Source organism: Protomyctophum bolini (genome assembly GCF_963924005.1).
Source record: "Protomyctophum bolini genome assembly, chromosome: 3".
NCBI classification, from domain to species: domain Eukaryota; kingdom Metazoa; phylum Chordata; class Actinopteri; order Myctophiformes; family Myctophidae; genus Protomyctophum; species Protomyctophum bolini.
In genome coordinates, this window is record NC_137864.1 from 21,976,395 (window position 1) to 21,991,723 (window position 15,329).

At 43.6% G+C, this 15,329-nt stretch overlaps 1 protein-coding gene across 2 annotated transcripts in view; it reads left to right on the forward strand.

The window, feature by feature from the left end:
• Positions 1–907: 907 nt before the first annotated feature.
• The window catches only part of LOC308313488 (sodium/hydrogen exchanger 9B2), a 29,062-nt gene continuing 14,640 nt past the window's right edge, over positions 908–15,329 (forward strand). Inside the window, exons 1-7 of one of the 2 annotated variants that reach the window (XM_080760629.1) lie at positions 908–1,074; positions 1,213–1,297; positions 3,442–3,813; positions 5,366–5,570; positions 8,381–8,551; positions 11,400–11,542; positions 13,290–13,417. In XM_080760629.1, coding sequence (XP_080616755.1) covers positions 3,604–3,813; positions 5,366–5,570; positions 8,381–8,551; positions 11,400–11,542; positions 13,290–13,417 — 857 coding nt within the window. In that variant the 5' untranslated portion in view covers positions 908–1,074; positions 1,213–1,297; positions 3,442–3,603. The remainder of the gene's footprint in view (positions 1,075–1,212; positions 1,298–3,441; positions 3,814–5,365; positions 5,571–8,380; positions 8,552–11,399; positions 11,543–13,289; positions 13,418–15,329) is intronic. The other variant, XM_080760628.1, reaches the window with a different exon arrangement.

Here is a 15,329-nt window from a genome sequence, read left to right on the forward strand (position 1 = left end):
CGGACTTAGCTCATGCTTCCTTCATGCTTGAGTGTCCAAGTTGCTCCTTTACACCTGACAGGGGGGAGTTTCCCTGGTTGGACGCAGCGTGTGGAAGGAACACGTTATTCCAACCAGTTCCTTTCCCCTCCATCAGGTGCCCCGGCTGGCCAGGGGGAGGCAGTTTAGAGACCAGGATTACTGCATGTTTTTGTGAGGGTACCTACCCTAGGGGACACGGGGAGAACATGCAAACTCCACACAGAAAGGCCCTTTCGCCAACCCCGCCTTCGGGTATGGGCACTGATGACGCGGAGGAGGAAAATCAATTATTTTAAGCCAAGAATGAAACCATCCAGGACCCTGGTGAATCATGACCATTAAGATATTGGCCCGTTTCGAACAAAAAGCCTTAAATCATGAACACAGTGTGCAATTTACGTAAAATCTTTTCACAGACTTTCCTACTAGGCTGAAGAATATATCCGTCCCACCCTTTTCACATTGGCCTGTTATAGCGCCACCAACAGGTGGACTTTTGCAAAACACATTTTTGGAACAAAATGCCTCAAATCAGCTGTCACCCTTGGCCTATTATAGCGCCACCAGGAGGCCACAACCTGACCGGTGGAGACCTTTGCCCCGATCCACTTTTTCTAGTTAATTATTCAAACGTTTTTTATTTATTTTCCATATCATTAAATTATTCAAACTTTTTTTTTTTCTCTTCACAAAACCAAAGGTTTTATGGTCATGACTCACCGGGATCCTTGATTGTAGCTTAGAATAATACGTATATAGAATAATTTGTTGTAAATCTCTAATATGGGAAACATGAATGGCCGTTTTTTCAGTGGGTCCAGAAAAACCCCGCCCACTGAAGGACCCGCCTATGTGTACTGTAGTCCAGTCTTTTGAAGGATGCGCGGCGCGTCGCCAGATTCCCAGACACGGGACAGCTTTGAATCGCCTCTCTAATCCCATCCCACTCACTCCATTCAACCACTCAGTTTAAACGGCCTGGATACTGAAGGCTGAATCCGCTGCTCGGGGGTATATGACCGTCAACGCGTGATGCCATCGATGTACGACGGGGTGAGTTCAAATTTAAACACAATTACAACAACCATGTGAAGGTATCCATTCCCCCTATAGTACCGTACTATAGGTCATGTTGGTTTTACGTAACTGGCACTGCCAATGGGCATTAATGGATAATGTGTGTATTGTTAGCATTCTATACAAGTGGACTACCTATTTTCTTTGTACATGATGAATGGAACCAGGAAGACAAGACGATCCTTTATTTCATGATACAGTAGGTTTAATAACTTTAATAACTAACACTAAGGAAGTTGACTTCATTGATTAATAATGGTAATGCTAACATGTCAGCATGGTTGCTGCCTGCCCTCCTGCTAGCTTCAGCTAAATTAGCCATGCTCAAGGAGCCAGGCTATATAGTGACACTGACTGGCATGGCCTGCGATAGATGTGTCTAAATCTAAGGCTAGAAGACGTGCCATATGGTCGCTTGGTCGATGATTAGATGGTGTGGTCCCCTCTCCCTCCAAATTGGATTAACAACAGCGTCTGTTGCTTTAGCTAACTGCTGTCAAAACATTACCTCGTCTATGCGTTGACTTTGACTGCTGGCACCATCCTTGAGATTTAGACTCTTGCAGGTGTTATTTAATCGATTCTGGCAATTTAAATGTCAGAATCGATTAAATACACCTATGAGAGTCTATACATCTTAGGCTAGGCACCAGTGTTTTATGGCTGCCTGAGTGTGTGTGCACTGTGTGACTGTGTACCCCCTGAGCTGTGTTGACACATGTATGCCCTCTGAGTGCACTGGACTGGTGGTCATGGTGGGCACTGTGGGGCGACTGGGCACCATGCCACAGAGAGAGAGAGCCCACACTGGTCATTGTGGGGACTGGGCACCATGCCCACCACAGCTAGACCACACGTGAATAAAGAGACCACACTTGAATTGAATTACCCTTGCTTTGAATGACCCTATTTGTTGATAGTGACAAGTGGAAGCTATAAATTGCATCGTATTTACTACAAGACCAGCACTATGGCTAATTGGCTATTAAGGACAACTAATTAATTTAAAACACATTTTAACATTCACAGTATTGTCTGCCCTGATGAAGGTCTAAGCGACCGAAACGTCGACCTAATTAAAGAGCAACTTTTTTTGGCAAGTGTCTGTCAGACAGTCTCTCTTTGTCTTTCAAATATACCCTTTTAAAAATTCACAGGCTGCTTTGCATCTTCTCTCCCGGCTGGTCAATAACCTTATACTTAAGAATACAGGATAATATATTTCCTCACTTTTCTGACATGTCGGTGTGAGTTATGTCTCTACAGTGAGTTGGTAAAGGGGTGAGTTATCCAGTATTCCCAAGAGACGGACAGCTCGCCCAAGAGACGCGGACAGCTCACCTTATGATTTAACCTACTGACCACATATGAGAGTATAAATGACTACAAGACATCCTGATATAAATGCACGTCTCTGTGCAAGTCTCTGTGTGTACATACGTGACTGTGTAATCCACGTAACTCGAAAACCGTTCACCCCACCGACTTCAATTTCGACACGTGTTCAACACCACCACAGGGAGTGCAGTGCCCGCGGTGTCTAGTCCGTCGGATAGCCGGTTGTCCAGAACCAGCACAAAAGCCTCTGCCCGGGCTCTGGACCTGATCACCCCTATATTTCCATATATGGAACTGGCCTGTTCTGACATCACAATGATGTTCTGACAGCTGCATAGACTCCATATTTGGGCATGCCTGACAAAAAACTCCATACATGGGCGTAAACAGGACACAGACATAAGTGAGTTATCCAGTTACCAAATTGAGAATAACCTTGACTGAAATGTTTGCCTTTGGGGCATAGGCCTATTATGTTACTACTAGGTCATCACTCAATGCCATGTTTGCCAGATGCCAAGTGTTATCACCTGGCACCTGCTGCAAAGCACTGCACACCTGCAGTGTTATTCTTAATTCATTTTGGGCGGGAACCCCTTTTGGTGTTAAGCATTATGTTATACTTTAGCTATTGAAAAATAGCAGATGTACAAGCTCGTAGCACGGCACAGAGTGCCGCGCTATGACTATGAGCTTGTATGTCTGCTATTCTTTTTAAATCGTGATAATGTGGCGCGAATCTTTGAATATACTGTATATTCTTTCAGAGCCAAAGTTTTTAACTCAAATCTTTGCTTCTGTGGGGGTCCCTGGAACAACATATTTTCAGATGGGGGTCGGCGGCCTATTACATATAATCTTGGGGGTCCTTGACATGAAAATGTTTGTGAACGACTGACATAGAAACTTGGGTTTTGTCAGAAAAATGTTAGCATTTAGAAGACATTTGTAGAATCGTCCTCAGGTCTAAATGGTTTAATTCTATTTCCCTCCACTGATAAACAGGTGATACATCAATAGGAGCGTGCCTTGCGGCCCAGTCAGAAGGACCTTTTTGTCCACCAGTGAAGGACTAGCCCCATAGATGGCCATGAACCACACCCCTTCAGTTGGTTCGCTGTGTTAGAAGCAACAGGAGGACCAGACATAACTAGAGAGCCTAATGCCATGGAGGACACCACCCAGACCAAAGCAGCTACACCCGAGGCGAGTCCTGTGCCGAGTCCAGTGCCCCCCAGTCCGGTGCCCACCAGTCCACTGCCCCACAGTCCAGCGCTGCCCCACAGTCCAGCGCTGCCCCACAGTCCAGTGCTGCCTCCCAGTCCCGCTCCTAGTCAGGCAGGGGAAGATCGAGCTACCGCGACTAACCATGTCGATGTGAGTACTATTTCTTTCTTATCCTGCACGACCAATCAAAGTCGAGATACTAGATCAAAGTCTGGACTTTGACAAGTGGTGTGCTTCAATCATGTCAACGGCATGTTCTGTTGGCACAGGAAATACAATGTACTTTAAATTGTAATCCCGTAAGGCGTAAGGGATGGACTGTGAAAGGCAGTCGGACTCGGAATTCGTTCATACAAACAAAAGGGATTGTTTACCGGTGACGAAAATGGAGCCCTATATCTTAATTCTAGATCCTAGCCATTCTCTTTACCAAGGCCAAAGAGATTGTTCAGCACGTAGTTCATACTAAAGTAATGTTCATATCTTCATTCGGTCCAGTTGATACTGTATGTCTGATTCTGAACTGTGTAATCTAGTGACAAACAGTAGTAGTCTGTGCTCTAACCTTATGTCAACAGGGTAAGTCACTCGATGCGGGTGTGGAAAGCTTCCTAAGGAACCACTCTTATCATTTGTTCTGATGTTTTTCCACAAGCAAAGCATTGTTTTGTTATTGTGACATTTTAGATTCCGTGGATTTTTCATGACGATGCATTATTGATGCTATGATTTCACAAGGCTGTGATGATAATGACTGCGTGCATTTTAATAGAATTGTGGTATCCGTTGTTTTATTTATAATGTAAGTCACCATGAAGACATTTAGTATTATTTATCAACGCAATGTGCATTTAAAAGTGGTGTAAGCGGAGGCAAATGTGTCTGGAGGGGACAACTAATGTTAGTAATTGACAAAACAGCCATTCTCCAGAAGTACCTTCAAGGGGGAGTGCCACCATTTTTGTATTTTTCTCATGTGTCTATATGAGGTGACAGTACTTCACTGGAGTCGTTTTTATGTGCAATGGTGTATTAACTTTGTATTTAGGGTTTCTTCCTGGAGGCTGAACCCTTCACAGTCAAACGGGCCAATTAAATAAACAGTAATATAGTGACATCACACTATCAGCCCCTCCCGCTTTATCATACAACTACAGCTGTGTGTGTGGCTTCAGTTCAGGTGGATCACCACCCACCAGGCAAACCAGGCATACTTAATGAACAACATTTGAACAAATACTGTACCCTTTTTTGGAGAAAATGTAACAATGAGACCTGATGATCATGCTTTAGTGGAAAAAAATCACGGCACTCCATCTTTCACTAAAAACGCCCGGGACAACGCTGGCTCCTAAACTATGGAATGCACTTCCACATTGCAATGAGAACTGCAGACTCACTCCCAATCTTCCGCCATTATAGTCTGAAAACCCACCTCTTCAGACTCCATCTTAAACATGTAGCACTTGCCCTAGCCTTGGCGACTGTACAAGCGTATGCAAAGGCTCAACTTATGTAAATTAGATAGAATTTTATGTAGAAGTATAGTATACACATAGTTTCATTATATAGATATTCTACTGTTCGGTTCTTAAGCTTACGTATGATTCTTGATGACTATATGTATCTGATGTATTACCATGTGTTGTTCTTGCCTAATGGTAGTAACTGACAAACCATCCATTCTCCTGTACTCCACCAGCACCTGAACGTGAACCAGATCCAGGTGGTGGTGCGTCGCTGCTCCACTCCAAACGTCACGGAGGAGACCACCTACTTCCTTCCTCGCAATGCCGCGGTGGCGGACGCCGGCACCAACACGGAGCCGCCCGTGATCTGCTGCCCGCTGATACGCAAGGTCTGCCCATGTCCGCCACGAGGTCTCTTCGCCTCGCTCGTCACCAAAGGTACTAGGCACAGAGTAGAGGAAGACCTACGTAGGGCTCCATTTTAGTCTTATCCCTATACTTCTTTTCCTATTTTTTTTTACTATTTTGCTAAACATTTTTGAATAGTTAAAATGGCCAGTCTACAAGCTCACAACGTGTCAATGTAGATTGGCTAGTTGAACTATTCAAAAATGTTTTTCAAAATAGAAAAAAAGGCAAAGGAACACCTGGAACCTCCTCAAGGACCAACCTTGAAAACTACTGCTATACAATATTGTATCTAAAAATAGGATGTCCTGCCAACTAGTTTAAACTTGTTTCAGCTTGATGTACAGTAAACCCCCCTAGACAATCATGCTAGTATGTCACAATCCAACCTTTGATGGATTGCTGAGAGCCAAGTAGGGAGGCATTGGGTCCCACTTTTACACTTTGGTGTATGATGACTTAGCTCTGGGATTAATTGACCTCCATGTCTGAGCTGAGCTGGTTACTATGGGATAAAGGCCTGGAATTCTCATGCCAAGTGATTTACGTACGTTGTCAGGTCATCACCGTGTGACATTTAGCACTTTAATGTTATAACTAGATGCTCCTTTAATCGGCCACCGATCTGTGCGCGGCAATTTATCTGGAGAAACCGATCTTTTACACAATTTAAGTGGTATAAATGTCAATCAGATATAGGCCCTCATTTATCAACCGTGCGTACGGCAAAATATGGGTGCATGCCGAAATTACCGACATTTTCAGCATTTACCATTTCCGCCAAAGCTTGAAATTGCTTGAGTAGGACAAAAAGTCACGTCTGGTCGGGAGCTGTCGTAAGCTTTGTCCTCGGCTGTTTTTCTGTCGTACACAAGCGGAGCAGCATTGTCTGAACTGCTGACACGCTGTCACAGGCATCTAAACATATGTTTTCACTCCTAAAATGTTAATATAAAACGGTATGTGTTTATACATGTAAAAAAAAAAAGAGATTTCCAACTTTACAAGTAATTAAAATCACGCAATTCAAAACAAAACAATATAACATGTTTACAATGTATTAGTTTGTGCTTAATCAAACAGTGCTTTACTGGCCTTGTTATGCGAGTGCACTTGTGAGATGATTTGGGAGGCATGCGGTGATGCGGCATCACTGTGATATTATTAAAAAAAAGGCATAAATGGACTGCAAGCCTTTATTTCCAAGTGACAATGACAAGCATACAGCTTGCCTATTTGCAATTGTAGCAGGCTATAGGCGTAAGGGGCTTAATCATTCACCATTTGAATAAGTGCTTTGACAATTGACAGTTCAGATAAAAGCGAGATAATTTTCGGGGGTCGGGAGGACGGGACCGCGGCGTGCGTCGCCAACACATACCAGCATACATGCAAGCGGCAAGCCTTCATCCATATGTTCGTTCGTTCATCAATGTTCAAATCACTTATCACTACATAAACGTTGATTATGACTGCCTTGACGACATGATAGCCTATCTCTCATGCAGGCATCACTCACCCACAGGACTTTAATATCACAGCAGTGCGCAGTCTCACTCCATCGCCGGGCACTGCGCACAAATGGGTAAAATTAATATAGGCCAGCCTACAAACTAATTCCATTCATGGCGATGTGATGTCGATGTGTAGGTGCGTGCGTGCGTGGACATGACAGCAAGGCAAGCGAGGTGAGAGGGAAACAGACAGAGTAGACCTACAACTTTATTTAATTCATGCAGGTGTTCGTTCTTTATTTATTTAACAACACACCAGTTAGTTGGGCTTGCAAGTTGCGTGTGCGTGCGTGCGTCTGTGTGCGTCTGTGTGCGTCTGTGTGTGTGTGTGTGTGTGTGTGTGTGTGTGTGTGTGTGTATGTGTGTATGAGAGAGGGGGGTGAGGCGGGCAGCAAGGCACGGGAGAAACTTTTTTCCCCTGTAACCATGGTTCCAGCCGTCGTATTGCAATTGTTCATGTCGCAAAAACGAGGGCGAGGCTTGATTTCATAGGGCGTGCCAGATAGATTTCAGCCGTCACATTTATTAACGTCAGAACGAAATTAAGGAAGGATCAGCTGTTTGCAATCACTTTATAAATGCCGTGGCGACGTGGGTGTACTACGAAACCTGCACTCGAATCTGTGGCAGATTTTACACTCGATTGATAAATGAGGGCCATAGAGTTTAATATCATTTTGCATCTTTGTGACAGGCCTAAACATTCTCCCCTTCCTCCCCACACACAGGAACAGCTTTGACGTGGGTTTTGACATATAATAATTTTGGAAATATTCAAATTTGCAAAGATTCAAAGATTGGTATCGGCCGATCATGAGAAAAACAATTGGTGATCGGGATCGGTCCCGACAAACCTGATCGGAGCATCCCTAGTTATAATTAGTCTGTCTCCACTTGGCTTTGATTGTCCATGTGATGCATTGTTGCTATGAAAACAGACAGTTCAGGAGCCACTGTGATTTATTCCTGAATGCCTGTGTCAGGGTTTCCACGGCCATGAAATTCCTGGAAATATGTTTTTTTTTTTTAAACATTTTGTTATTTACAGCTAGGTAGAGTAGTGGGGCGAGATGGAAAAGGGGCGAGCGTAGCTGTTACCTTCACACGCACATTCACACGCCGGTGGCGGAGGAAACCATGCAAGGCACCAACCTGCACATCGGGAGCAATTAAAACTAACTCTGGGGGAGCCTGGGTTGGAACTGGTCTCTCAGCCCCTGAGCCACTGCCGCCCCGGATTATGGAAAAGTTTAGGAAATGTATTTGTAAGAAAATGTGTTACACTGCCAAATGCATTAACACACTCCCTTATCTTTCATCCTGCAGTTCTCGTGGCCGCTACGCTGTTTGGAGTGGTGTGGTCCATCACAGGGAAGGAGTGTCTCCCAGGAGGCAACCTGTTTGGCGTCACGACGGTTTTCATCTGTGCAGTCACCGGAGGCAAACTGGTGGGCCTCATACGTCTGCCTAAACTTCCACCCTTCCCCCCTCTTCTCGGTAAGCTTGAGATGACTGGCACGGTGTTTATGTGAAGATGACATTATTGTCTGCTTATCTTTATTGAATTATAAGGTGGGTTATAACACTGGTCATTGTTTAGTGTCTGGTATACCTGTACACATGATCATTAAGGCAGAATAGACAATATATAGACAATAGGCCGCATGAGCAACATGCGGCCCCCACCTTCACTTAATGTGGCCCTCAGGTTAATATCAGAATACTGATACATTATTGAATTCAGCTGTTACAATTCCAAACATGCAAACATGACCCATTTTAATTACTTCAGTAGTATTGCAATGTATGTAATATTGTCTTTTATGTCCAATGTATTTGTATTTAGTTCATACAATTAACATAACTATAATTCAAGGAATTTTAAAGGCATTTGAAAATTTCACGATTTCACGATTCCATTTCAAAAATAGCAAAAACATATTCAGGATTTCAATTTAAATATAGTGTCACAGTGCGACACGTTTAGAGCTTGTAGCTCAGCAATTTTTTTCTACGACAGTAATATGCAATGTGGTCCTCTGGAGTGAGTGTGGAACTATACATTGACACGAAAACGCGTATTCAGGGCGGAGTCACCACCCCCCGGGTAAACTGTGATTTGCTCTCGTTCACTGCAATGCAATTTGCGGCATTTCCAAAACAATATTGCGCAGAGTAGCGATTATCAAACTTATTTGCAATGACATACGTTGAAAGATCTGTTGCCCGTGGACAAGGCACGCTACCTCCGCAAGTTAGATATTATCGGCATAGATGTTTGTCCGTATGTTATTAAGGATTGGAAAAGGTTGCATTGGCAGCCATAGAAAATTCTGCCAGGGTAAATGTCCCGGATGTGACGTTTTGGGGCGTTCCTGTCTTGTTTCGTGTCAATGTATAGTGGCCCTCTCCATCGTCAAAGTTGCCCACGCCTGGGAATAGACTAGCTCTCCAACTCCCACAACTACTTGGAATGGAAGTCTGAGCTATCGTTTCTCCACATATTCCACTGTACGTTTCACAGCAGCAGTGAGAGGAATGACAGCTTTCAGAAGAGATAGTTTACTGTTTCAGTCCAGCCTGCCCAGCAGTAAACCAGAAATGTTTTTTGTAAGATAAACATTCTTCCTATCCATCCCGTAATAAAATTGGCTAATGGGAGGTCTGGCGGCCGGGGCAGGCGGAACACGTCATCGCACTCATGTCACTATGACTCAGCCATATCCATATAAGGAGTTCCCAAAGCAAGATATGTGCAGATATGGAGTGTGTTTAACCTCCATGTGTCCTCATGGCATCAGGTGCAAACAAATTAGTTTCAGTAGTTACTGTATGGGCACAAAACTGTATGGACCTACAAGTTCGTTTTTTACTCAAATTTTTGCTTCTTGGTGCGGTCCCTGGAACAACACATTTTCAGATGGGGCTCGACGGCCAATTACATAGTTCTGGGGGTCCTTGACATGAAAAAGGTTGAGCAACAGTTTTCTGAAAAACCCATGTTTCTATGAAACATGGGTTTTTCAGAAAACTGTCAGGATTTAGAATCGTCCTCAGGTCTAAATGGGTTAAGACATAGGTGTGAGGAGGGCCGCCCGGACCTCTAGTTAAACTCAAAACAGCATATCTTCACAATATGGTCAAAGTTAGCATTGAGAACTCTTTTTACAGGCCGCTAACTGTCTACTGACTCATCATACTACAGAAGAAAGCCCTGATATCAAAAGGGTGTGATATGTTAGTATGCTAACAAAGGTGGGAGAAAAGTACTCGCTGATTAGTCACACCTTCAATATTTTATTAACCCAATGTATAGATTGATGTTATTTTATTAGCCTAAAAGATAATGTTGTCCCTCTAAATTGGTCAAGTAAGTTATTTTTTAGACCAAATTTTTTATTTATTTTTTTATCACCAAACGTGGAAAAGGATGACAAAATACAAATTTGTATAATGATAAGAATCAGAATTCATGCCCTAGCCATGCCCAAGTTAAATAATCCCTGTTTACTCAAAAATGATAGGGTTCCACCAAATGCTATTCAGTGGATATTTTTTTTTAAATAGATTTCACTAGAAGATGGTAAGAACGACACTTTCCATGTTACATTTTGTACTGAGCCACAGAACAAGCAGCCAACTGCCTCACTAAAGATGGGAATCAAAGGTGTGCTACCTAGACCCTAACAAACTTGAACTTCACTCTGCTGTAGTTTTTTGGCAAAGACTGCCTAGACTGCAGCTGTTTTCAATGAGACAGTGGGCCTCTAAAACGTCACACACGATATAATAACATGAGTCTGTATGCTGCTAAGAGTTATGTTTACTCAATATGCAGAGTAACAAATATGAATGATATCGGAAAATACATACAAGAAGTGCTCCTCGTTCGATTGTTTGTTTAGCCAAACCTTTCTAGATAATACCAACCGTCACAACCATTGTCAGGTGACTGCGGGCCTAACTACACTACAGTAATGTCTTATTTTATCATCTGTACCAACTGTAAACTCGCACACTCATCTGCTCCAATATAATTTATTTACGACGTTTCCGTATAGAGCCAAGGCTCTTCATCTGGTCAAACTAAAATATACATCAAATATCTAAATACTGAACCCAAGGGTTTTTAACACTTTTAACAGGCACTTGAGTCTTGATTGAGTATGTTGTCCTCCTCAACATGGCTGTTCATTTTGAGCAGCAACCAGACAACTGTAATGAAAGTCACACCAGCTCTCCGGCTGTGTGTGAGAGAGAGAGAGAGATAGAGAGCCTGAAGAACAAAGGCCTGTGTTGTTGCTAAGGTATCACCTGTCTTCTCACTCTCCTTGACTCGCCACAGGAATGCTGCTGATGGGGTTCCTGCTGAGAAACATCCCCGTGGTAACGGAGGCCGTGTACATCGACTTCCGATGGTCCGCCTCCCTGAGAAACATCGCCCTGGCCGTCATTCTGGCCAGAGCCGGCCTGGGATTGGATCCCTCGGTATGATGTCACTCAACATTTATAGCAGTGGAAATGTTTGCTTTCATTAGTGTGATTGCCCTGAGGGCAATCAAACTATTGTTTTACTGCCCTTTTATTTCTTTTTATTATAGATAAACTTTATTTTGCCGTGCTACTCCTCCCACAGTTTTGTCACTCGCACGCACTTGAGCCATATGTCAAAACGACGGGCTACATCGGGAATCGTGTGCGTATCAATTGCTAAGACATTTGTCGGATAGTTTAATTGATATGGATTAATTAGTGCATTAAATTTCCCCATAGACATGAATGGGAAAATGCAAAAACTCACTTTCAAGTATTTTTTCCTCTGAGACTGTAAGGGCTATACTTACAAGACTTGGAGGAGAGATTCAGAACAATTACTAAAATTAATTACCTTAGAAGTATACCGGTCGGCCTCATGGTGGCGCTATAACAGCCAACTTTACGTTTTGGGGTATAACTCTTGAACCGTAGGTCGTAAAATCAAAAAGTTCCCTGGATTCCTTGGGTCATGACGCATCTCCCCATATAGGCCACGCCCATTTGCGTATAGATAGATTTCCCGCCATTTTGAATTTTGTTCAAAACACACTTTTTGCTCCTCCTACAGATTTTCTCCAAATCTCACAAAAATCGGTACACATGATCTCCGGACCTATCCCATTAACACGGCGAATTTCGATCTTCTGTATCGTTCGGCCGTAATCGTCTTCCGAAGTTAGTGGGAGGGGCCTATTTTACGCAAAACGCCACAGTTCACGCACGGAATGTCCGATCCGTCCCAAATCTGAATCGCGTGTCGAGGGTGGCTTAATCAACGCGGAGCCAAAAGCGATTCCATTTCCGTCGGCTGCGATGTAGGCAATCACACTTTGCAATTTCCCAGAATTGCCTCTTTCTAGTTAGCCTTGAGTTCCAGCCAGTGTTGATTTTGTCGACTAAAACTAAGACGAAAAATGTTCGTCGACTACCTTTTTTCACTGACGAAAACTAAATGGAAACTAAGCTGTGATGACTAAAATTAAGACTAAATATATTAAAATTTTCGTCAACAAATAAAAACTAGACTAGAAATTTTAGGAAGGGACTAGTGGACAAGAGATCCAGTATAAGACATTTTAGAATTAGTTGCATGCTGAAAATAGCCGATCTACAAGCTCACAACACGTCGCAGCGCGACATGTTGTGGGCTTGTAGAGCAGCTATTTTCTGTGTTGCTGCTTCAAATCTGTGTTGAGGAACCAACACAAAAAAACTAAAGTATACTACTCTTATGTGCTATTTAGTACATGAGATGAGACAGCAATTTAGATCTTGAATCTTGTGTGCTGCTGAAACAAGGATTTTTTAATAAGCTGTCCCTTTGGAACTGAGTGTATATGTGACTCACTGTATATGTTTATTTTCCCTTTTTATCCTCCTTTATGATGAATTCCTGTTCTGTTCTTTGGCTATATATCGAAGTGTCTATTTGTACGTCTCTAAATGTTTTGATGAATTGAACAAGGTGGACCGGACCCTCTTGTAAACAAGTGTAATGCTTTATTGAGTTGTCCACTCACAGTTAACAGTCTTTGTATTGAGGTGTTCTTGAAATGTTCTGTAAACTATTAATACATATTTCAATCAATCAATCAATCAATTAATCAGTGTTTGACTGTTTATACATTCTGTCTAATGCACTATTCAATCAATCAAATGGTAAAGGAAGTATTTGTGTGTGCTCTCTCTTCTCTCTCAGGCTCTGAAGAAACTGAAGGGCGTGTGTGTGCGTGTGGCGATGGGTCCCTGCCTGGTGGAGGCATCCAGTGTAGCGGTGGTCTCACACTTCCTCATGGGCCTCCCCTGGGTGTGGGGGTTCATCCTGGGGTAAATACCACATTACTGCCCCCTGGGTGTGGGGGTTCATCCTGGGGTAAATACCACATTACTGCCCCCTGGGTGTGGGGGTTCATCCTGGGGTAAATACTAGGGTTTAATGCCGGGATCCCGGGATTACGGGCCTCCCGGTTATAGGGCACGCAAATTCCCGACCGAAAACTTCTTCGGGACCCGTCATCCCGGAGGTGTTGTTTTTTCTTGTTAGAAATTACACTAAAGGAGTTTTCACACAGTGCACGTTCTTTCCCCAGCTGATCTATGAGTGCTCAAATGTCCAATCTGAACCCTCCCATCATTTTCAAACATGTTTGATGATATTTATATGGAATTATGGATCACACTGGGCTGTAACGGGGAGTCAGCGGGACCCAACGTAAATGTTGGTGGCACGGGCGGTATTTAAATACCTGCGGGTGGACACGGGCGGTCAAGATAAAATCAGCGGGACTCCGCGAATCCTGCATCCTCCCGCAATTAACCAGATACAGAGCTTATTATACACTTTAGCAAAATAATGAATGTCTGAGGAGAATGTATAATTTCCTGTCTGCGCTGGACAGGCAAAGCACCGAGTCACTCTCTCCAGAACTGTGTTGGACATCTGCAGGCACGCTCCCAAAGCTGCTAGCCTGGCTAATAACCAGACCTAATCAGCCGTTTGGCAAAAACAAAAGATTGACAAAGCTGCTGCACTTGTCAATCATTTAGCCTAATCAGTCTCTGTGAGAACTGGGAAGTGTGTTTTACCCATAGAGTATTAAAAGGAGGGTTTTACCGACGGAGCGAGGAGTTAACTTTCCCCGTGATGGACATTATCACTTCTAAACCCCTTTTGGCTTTTGCCTGCATGTGTGCGTCACTCAGCAGTCAGCAATAACGTGAAACGGAACACAAACAAAGATGAGTATAGGCTACAATTTGTTTTATATAGTAACCACCAGCACGCAGCCTCTCTCTCTCTCTCTCTCTCTCTCTAATAATCACTAATCATCAGAGTGCTGTGCTGCGCACTGGCCGTGCTGGCTATTTTAACACCCAATCGGACTTTTCATAAAGTACAAAGCGGGATGATCAAATTTTCTGCAGTGCTCAAAGGGTGAAAGACCTATAGCAAAATGTGAAAGAAAGACGTGAGGTCGTTTATTCCCCCCCCCCCTCCCGTGCTTCGACAGTCACATTAGTGCAAACTCCTTAAGTGTCACGTTTTCTGAATAGCGTAGTAGGCCTATAACATTATTTTATTGCAGGCTATATGTTCATATTTCGTTCAAATAAAACGTTTTCAACCAAGAAATATCAATTATATTGAACATATGAAGTATCTATACATATAAATGCATTTTGGCAATTTTTTCCTTCTCTTTAGTTTTTTTTCTGACGGGAATTCCTGCGGGAGCCCGGGAAAAGGTCCGCAAATTCCCGGGAATTAAAATGAGCCAAATCCGGGAAAATATTAAACCCTAGTAAATACCACATTACTGCCCCCTGGGTGTGGGGGTTCATCCTGGGGTAAATACCACATTACTGCCCCCTGGGTGTGGGGGTTTATCCTGGGGTAAATACCACATCACTGCCCCCTGGGTGTGGGGCTTTATCCTGGGGTAAACACCACATTACTGCCCCCTGGGTGTGGGGGTTCATCCTGGGGTAAATACCACATTACTGCCCCATGGGTGTGGGGCTTTATCCTGGGGTAAACACCACATCACTGCCCCCTGGGTGTGAGGCTTTATCCTGGGGTAAACACCACATTACTGCCCCCTGGGTGTGGGGCTTTATCCTGGGGTAAACACCACATCACTGCCCCCTGGGTGTGAGGCTTTATCCTGGGGTAAATACCACATTACTGCCCCCTGGGTGTGGGGCTTTATCCTGGGGTAAACACCACATCACTGCCCCC